General features: G+C 45.5%; 1 protein-coding gene across 1 annotated transcript; it reads left to right on the forward strand.

Moving 5' to 3' along the window:
- The first annotated feature begins 805 nt into the window (after positions 1-805).
- Positions 806-2,435, forward strand: LOC134216980 (rab3 GTPase-activating protein catalytic subunit-like). The gene has a single exon (XM_062695735.1). The coding sequence runs from the start codon at positions 957-959 to the stop codon at positions 2,433-2,435; it is 1,479 nt and encodes a 492-aa protein (XP_062551719.1). The 5' UTR covers positions 806-956.
- Positions 2,436-5,341: the final 2,906 nt, after the last annotated feature.

Raw genomic sequence — 5,341 nt, forward strand, 5'->3', positions numbered from 1 at the left:
TTGTGCGCCGCCTCCGTATCGAGTGGTGTGCTCCCGAAAACGCGAGCACTTTGAAACTTGGATTCCGTCAGGAGTGACCTTAAGTTGAATCTATGGATTTTTGCCAATAAATATGTGTGGATTTTAGTAGTGTTTTGGTCCGGATGAGTGGTTTTCACCAGATCGTCATACTGCAGTGGTGAAAATATTCCAAGGAACCGGAAGCAGACAGTCAAATTTATATCACCTCCCATCCGAATTCTAACCAAAATGATCGGGACTTAGTTGTAGCTATGGCTCTTACGATTGTAGTACTTATTGAAAAATATTTGAATAATTATTTGCAAATATAAATTCCTAGTCTACCAAGATGAAAAAAAAACAAGAATAACCAAGCACGTTTTTCGCTTAGATGCACACAAGTTGTTTCATAAGATTGCCCTATGATTTTTATTCATAAGGAAACATATTGCGATTCATAAGGGAAATGTGCGTTATCATTACGAATGAACATGATTGTCATACGAGCCTTATGAAACGGTCATGAAATGAACTTTTGGCATTTCATAAGGCAAAATTTATGACTTTCCATATTTAATTTACCAGAGTGTACGTTCAATTTGGGGCCGTATGTTTGATACAACCCTCTACTTTTTTACTTTTTCATCAAAGTAACTTTAGTGAACCATTATCATTAAATCCTATTACACAATTTTTATTTAGTTCAACTGACGGTGTAATAGATGGAACCCCGTCACCTACACATGTGGAAAATCGTTGGTTTTGTTTTGCTTTGCGTGTCCGTGTTTACGTACTGATAACAGCGTCGTCATCTGTTTTCATTCCTCTATTCTAAACAAAAACAATCGTGAATCGAGGGTTTTCGGTAGTTTTGTTACTCCAATTACGTATCGTGTTCCAATATTTTATTTTGTATCGCGTATCTCTTTGTTTTAAAAGTTTTCTAGTGTGGCAAAATGTTGAACGAGGAAGTGGACGACACCGAGTTCTTCCAGCAGGATTTCACCACCGCTTCGGAATGGGAAATTTTCAACGCACGGTTGGAGGAAATTTTCCACGAGTGGAAACTGTCCTACGGGGCGACCGGATACCGAGCCCCGCTGGAGCGCAACCAACTGTCGCTTTGCGAGTGGACCGTTTCGAAGGAGAAGATAAAATTTGCCGACGTTGAGTTGGACGTGGTTCGGTACAAGGCCAATATCCCCGAAGAGGAGAATTCAACAGTGGTGAAGGACGATGAGTCCGGCAACTGTCAAGCGTTTGTGGATCTGATGGCCAACGAGAACGATTACTGCCTCGTCGATACGAGGGTGGACGGAGAGTTGCACCCACTGGCCCAGTGGTACGGATTGAGGGAATTCGTCGTGGTGGTTCCGGTGAAGAACTCCATCACCAACGAGAGCCAGATTCGAATTCTGATGAGTTCGATCCATATTGCGGTGTCGGAGAGTAGCTGCGATGTTCCGGTGTTTGTGCAAGTGATGGACAAAGTTCAGAATGTGTTTCTGGGAGTTTGTGAGTCCGGATCAACGCGGCTGTCGTTTGATATCGTGCATTTGAATGTTACGCCGCCCACATGCAAGTATCTTTCGGGATTGTTGGATGTTTTCAAGGGAAAGATCGGAGTGTCGTACATGGATCCGGTTGCGGTATCGGTTCGGTTCACTTATTCGTTGTCGAAGTTTTTGAGCGCGTCGTATGCTGTCGGTAAAAAAGTTCCATTTAGCGAGGTTGGTAATGACGAAAACGTTTGCGATCCTAGAATCATGCTTCCGTTTGGAGTGGCTATTGATCCGGTATCGGAGTTGATTCTATATTGTACGTGGCCACATGTTGCCGACAATGTGGTCATTGATTCCCAGACGTATTCCGATTTCGATCCGATGACGGCTCCGGTTTGGAGCGTAAGGGTCCGCTTCGAAGATACGCCGGTTTGCTACATGTCCGATTGTATTCAGGAATTCTTGCAAATATCCGAGTCGCGTCGTGCCATCACTGAGTATTTTCCGGAACTTGCCTTTGGGGTCACACAGAACCTGGACAACACGAAAGCATTGGAACGCTTGACCGAGTCGAAAATTCCAACGTTGGCTTCGGTTTTGCCGGGAATGGTGTCGGGTGGATCGAAAAAAGAGAACGTTAAATTGGAAGGGCCCTTGAATGATGAACTGTTGAAAGACATGTTGTACTACATGTTCCCTGATGCGCAGAAGGATGCGTCCCAGGAGTACCAGACACCGCAGCCCGGACAAACGGAGTTTGATCCTCTGAAGATAAAATCGGCCCATCTGGATTCATTGGTTCATCGCATGGCGACGCTGTTGGCCGTTTGTAATTCCTATTACGGGGGAAAACGAGCGGTGGCCCAGTTGTGGGCCGAATTTTCCCAGGAGATGCGGTACCGAGTGGAAAGGTGCATTCAGATACCAGGGTGAGTCTTCTTCAAACGTTTATCTTCAATAGTTCGAGATGCTTTTTATTGTATTTCACAGTACCAATATTTCAGCGTTTTGAGACAACTTTGTAATTTCTAATTAAGTTGTAGCCAAAATTTCGCTTGCTATTTATTCGTCTCGATGAAATTAAGCGGGAATAAATGGGACGTTTCATTCTTTGCCACTTAGGAGCTGTCGGGTTAATATAAACATACGGGGTAATATGACCCACCCTCAATTTGAGCTTTTTAACAAGTTCTATCGTGTCAAAGTTGTATGATCTTCAAGAGAATGTTCCATGTAAGCCTCAACGTGAAAACCGGATCAAAATTCAATTCTATAACATGGAAATACACTTGAAAATGTATTTTTTTGGTAGAATTATTATCAGTTTAGTTCGAACTAGCTTCGTAAGCGGACGTTTTTTTCCACTACGAATTGAGTCAATCGAAACATTTGGATATTTTCGGTGAAAAGAGGCGTGCTATTATTTGGACTTTGGCGCATAAAAATTTGGTCAGTGCGGTCAGGACCTGTTACGAATCGCGAACCGATCCGATCACGGGATTCTGAGATACGGCGTTTTCCTTTTCGGTCATTTAGGTCGGTTTTTCCTCTCGCCAAGAGGTGGAATTGGTGGTCAGACTTTGTGGTGTTTGGTGACTGGTGTTTTGACTTTTTCCACTCTCCAGTAGTACAATCGCTCCGGCCTCCTTTCAAGAGGCTCGGAAGCCTCCTTTCAAGAGGCTCGGAAGTCTTCTTTCAAGAGGCTCGGAAGTCTTCTTTCAAGAGGCTCGGAAGCCTCCTTTCAAGAGGCTCGGAAGCCTCCTTTCAAGAGGCTCGGAAGCCTCCTTTCAAGAGGCTCGGAAGCCTCCTTTCAAGAGGCTCGGTAGCCTCCTTTCAAGAGGCGCGGAAGCCTCCTTTCAAGAGGCTCGGAAGCCTCCTTTCAAGAGGCTCGGAAGCCTCCTTTCAAGAGGCTCGGAAGCCTCCTTTCAAGAGGCTCGGAAGCCTCCTTTCAAGAGGCTCGGAAGCCTCCTTTCAAGAGGCTCGGAAGCCTCAGTTTTGACTTTGCCAAATCTAAGTCGGCTGCTAAAGTACACTCTCTGTAGGAAGGCACACGCGACGAACCTGTGTTTTTTTGCCATTGAAGAGTGAAGAGGCCCAGTGACGTTATTTTTTCAACCGTTTGGTCTGGAAAAAAGTGGTGGAGACGCATTGTGTTTTTTCCTGTTCGGTCAGGTGGTGACGCATAGTGGCTGTTTCGATAGTAAGAACGAAGGGTGGAAACCACCCCATCGGCGTGTTGGAGACGCATGGTTGCCCGTGCGACCAATCAGTGACTTATGTGGAGGGAGTGAGAAGAACTTTTTTCGTCGGTAACACAGTGATTTGCGGGTGCTTGCGTGGTAGTAGTGTGACGAACTTTTTTCATAAGATTTTCTCGGAACAAATTTTGACTACCATTTCTTTAGAGTTTCGGGACCAATCCCGGAAGCATCGTTACGCAAAGCAAACGTCAATTTCCGCCCGTGCCGTTTGGTGGTGCGCGCGGGCCAGAATCGAAGGACAATTCACCGAATGCAGACTCCCGCGTTTCATAAATCCAGACAACACGTGCGGACCTCTGCAGGTCCTACAGGGAATAAACGGACTTCTCCAAGCCAATCCGTTCTTGCTGCGCTGCACCGTTGAAGCCTTTCTTGGGGATCAGTCCATAGCGCCAGCAAATAAAACCGTGGTGCTACCTACTACCTGAATGTAAGAAATCGCACGCCTGCTAACAATGGACAAATTAAGTAGCGGTACACCCGTGTCCATCGTAGAGCATGCATTCCTCAACTCGGTTAAGTGTGTGGTTTTAAACCTCGACTCTGTGGTGACTGCTCCTTAGCCAGTTGCAGGACCACGGTGTGCGCGACATCCACCGGATCACGAAAAGGCTTCCCAATGGTAACATGGGAACACCCCTACCATTGTATTGACGATTTTCGGCACTGTCATCCCGGAGTTCGTTAATTTTGGATGGTCTTGATGCCAAACACTATTATCCAAATCCGATAAGGTGTTACAAGTGCTGGAACTTTGGACATACCAGTAAGCAATGCCCAAGCAACGAACAAATCTGCAGCAACACTCCGACCAATCGCTCACGATGCTCCGAGTCACAGTTTTGCAACTTCTGCAAGATTAACGAGCACCCACAATCGAGCAGAAAATGTCCGGAATACTTCAAATAGGTAGAAATTCAGAGGATCCTTGTTGACCAGGGAATCCCCTACATGCAAGCACGCAAGGATTTTGAGGCCCACTGCGGCGCAGGACAAGCAAGTATTTTCGCCAAGATCACCAGCGCTGGTAAAGATCAAGCAATCGACAAGCTGAAAAAGATCATCGCCAAGCCAAGCTTCAGGAAGAAAAGCAACAAGCTAACCAACCACGACAATCCGGAGTAAGTAGCCGGTCCACAAAAAATGGAACAGTCCCAAGTAACGTTTTAAGTTTTATAACGCTCTTGGAGGCCATTATTTACTCTCCAAGAGTGTTATAAAACCGGCATAAAACCAAAATGTTGCTAGGGATCTCGTCTATAAAGTTTCCAAACTTACCGAGGAGATCAACAAGCTACCCAAAGACGAAACGTTGTGCGATACCGAAAGGAGCCAATTACAGGCTCAGTTTCGACTTCTGATGTCTGTTAATCTACAAGACCCTCCCTATTATTCCCTTCAATCACTACCCTACCAACAAACCCAACAATATAGAAATGTGCAAATTGAGCCTTTCATAAGACTACCAGTTACTCAGATCACGGATACAAAGATAGGGTGCAAACGCACTTATCTTACCATGATCCTCTGGCCTCAAAGTCAAGCCACCAAAGAGAGCTGCAACTGACCACGGTAAGG

This window comes from Armigeres subalbatus, chromosome 2 (genome assembly GCF_024139115.2).
Source record: "Armigeres subalbatus isolate Guangzhou_Male chromosome 2, GZ_Asu_2, whole genome shotgun sequence".
NCBI lineage: Eukaryota > Metazoa > Arthropoda > Insecta > Diptera > Culicidae > Armigeres > Armigeres subalbatus.